At 53.4% G+C, this 2,631-nt stretch overlaps 1 protein-coding gene across 1 annotated transcript in view; it reads right to left on the reverse strand.

Annotated features, from left to right (window-relative positions):
- Positions 1-2,283: 2,283 nt before the first annotated feature.
- VOLCADRAFT_100206 (uncharacterized protein) overlaps positions 2,284-2,631 on the reverse strand; it is a gene marked incomplete at both ends in the record, with an annotated part of 3,967 nt that continues 3,619 nt past the window's right edge. Inside the window, one exon of the mRNA XM_002958838.1 lies at positions 2,284-2,304. Coding sequence (XP_002958884.1) covers positions 2,284-2,304 — 21 coding nt within the window. The remainder of the gene's footprint in view (positions 2,305-2,631) is intronic.

The raw sequence follows: 2,631 nt of genomic DNA on the forward strand, positions 1-2,631 counted from the left end.
TGAGTACTGCCGTACTGTCCGACATGTACCGCCTAACTGGCGGCCGGTTACCGCTGGTGGGGTGCGGGGGGGTGAGCAGCGGGGAGGACGCATACCGCAAGATCCGGGCAGGTGCGCGTGTGCATGTATGTATGTATGTTTGTTTGCTTGTTTGTATGTATGTGTTTGGGGATTTTTATGGCTTTGGAGGCCCAGGGAATGGGGGGTTGGGGTTATGAGTAGACCATTGCAACCACTAACACCACTACCAACAACAACAACGCACCAGCACCACCAACAGCACCACCAACAGCAGCTAGGGGCTCCATATTCTACCCTTCACTTGCCCTACCGCTGCTTTCGAGGGTACTTAAAATACACTTCACCATTAACCAACTAACCATTAACCAACTTACCTACCAACGAAACAGGTGCCAGCCTGGTCCAGCTGTACACCGCCTTTGCCTACGAGGGCCCTGCGCTGGTTCCGCGCGTCAAGAGGGAGCTGGCGGAGTGCTTGGCGAGGGACGGGTTTCGGAGCGTGGCGGAGGCGGTGGGAGCTGACCACCCAGACATCAGGCCCGGTTCGTCATCAGCTCGGTCGGGGGCGGCGGCGGCGGGGGCAGCTCGCTCGTGGTGGTGGTTGCGGTGGTGGTGAAGGACACCACCTTGTTGTTAGTTATGTCGTTATGTTCACAAAAAATGTAAAAGCACTGGGGATATGGTTGCTAGTTAGTGGTGGTGGTTGACGATTAGTGGTGGTATTGGCGGCAGGTGGAGCGGGAAAGGTGTGTGCGCTGTTTGTCCGTATGTATGTATAGCGCCGAGACGTTTCTCTTGCTGCTGCTCCTGGGTACGGCTATTTCTTATCACAATCCAGCTCTACTAGGATTCGGAGATTTTTTACTCAATCCTGAAGCGGAAAAACACTTGAAGGCGAGTTGGATTTTTATTAAGCAAACTATCGCATGACGTAAGCGAATGAGTACGACGGATGATTCTGAAATTACTCACTCCACTGCCAAGCTTACCCCACCATGCCGACGCTTCCGCAGAGCCAGCAGAGACAGTTTTTCAATATCATATGATGATTTTTATCAGTTGTTGTTGAGGATACGCCGTACAGTTTCACGATTTGCCATGCATGGCGTGCCATCAAGCTAGCTAGACATGGCGAGGTAGCTAGGGTATCCTCTCGCATCGTACATGTCGTACACTGACCGTCGGCCAGCAGCATGTGCTCGCCCCCCACACACAACGGTCCCGTCAGGGGCCGCACACAGGATCATTCTTAACAAATCTGAAACAACCTGAAATGGACTATATTCCCGTACGATCTCCTTCCGCGCCCTCATGATGAGATTGCACACCAGAAGGCTTCCCAGCTTGATCGCATCAAAATACCCAGTAACGCTGCGCACACCTCCGTACCTACACACATTCGTAGGGAGCCCAGCTGCTCGACGTAGGGTTTTGCGGCTCGTGTGCAGGACAATTGCATGAGCACACGTGTATACGGCTCGCCGTCTTCCTTCTTCCCCCCCCCCCTTCTTGGGCACCTCGTTCACAAACCCGGTATGTATGTGCGCTGCATGTTCCAAGGCTTTCGGCCCGGGTGGTGCGTCGCACGTGCGAGAACCCCCTGTGGCACATCCAGGTCCCACTTGGGAGCCAGGAGAGGGGCGAGAAGACGCACCAGGGAGGCGGTGTGGACTGATCTCGGCAACTGATACGTTTTCCCTATTTCGATGCCCTAATATCGACATAGGCTTTGTGTGTTGATGTGTCGCACATAAAGAGTGTCAATATATTTTTTTCGAGCACGCGCTTGGCGACGGAAGATAGGTTTTGAGGAACGATACGTTTTGATGGCTGTGGCTGCGGCTGTAGCTGTAGCTGTGGCTGTGAATAATGGCAATGAATGGCAAGTGATGCCGTACAATGGACAGTTGGTTTGATGAAAACGATAAACTGACAACTTGGCCTCGTGTGTAACAGCTTCATTGCGTCAGACACGTCAGTGGCGACGATGGCATTTAAAAGATACGCAGTAGCAGCAGCGACGATAACTGCAGCAGCAGCTTCAGCAACATTTCAGGAAAACACCATTTCAGTAGCAGCAGCAGAAACGAAAGCCTCAGCAGCAGCAGCAGCAGTAGCAAGACTAATATGTCAATGGCTGATCACTCCGCGCGGCGCCCTGCCGGCCGCCATCACCATCACAGCAAACTGGCAGCTAACGAGCCCATCTCCCCCATAGCGAGGAGCGCCTGTAGTGCCTTCCGTACACTCGCAGCACGTGTATCAAAGCTCGTCCAACATCCCCTGGGGGGGGTTCGGGGGAGGTCGGGGGGAGGAGCAGAACGACAAGGGGGGTTGTACGTGGGTGTGTGATGGACCGAGGAGAGGTACGGAAAACGGTACGGCACCGTCGTATGTTTACATCGTACGGAACATGGTACGACACCGTCGTCACACTCACAAACTCCGTCTCATCTCCCATGCGGGGCACAGTTCAACACGTCACAAACAAAACAAAAAACAAAACAAAACACGCAAACGGTATATTCCCTTCTGACATCACAACACACATTTTCCTTCCGGTACTGCAAAACCCACTTTCCTCCCGTTAAACCCGCACCCACCTCCATC

Source organism: Volvox carteri (assembly GCF_000143455.1).
Source record: "Volvox carteri f. nagariensis unplaced genomic scaffold VOLCAscaffold_108, whole genome shotgun sequence".
NCBI classification, from domain to species: Eukaryota; Viridiplantae; Chlorophyta; class Chlorophyceae; order Chlamydomonadales; family Volvocaceae; genus Volvox; species Volvox carteri.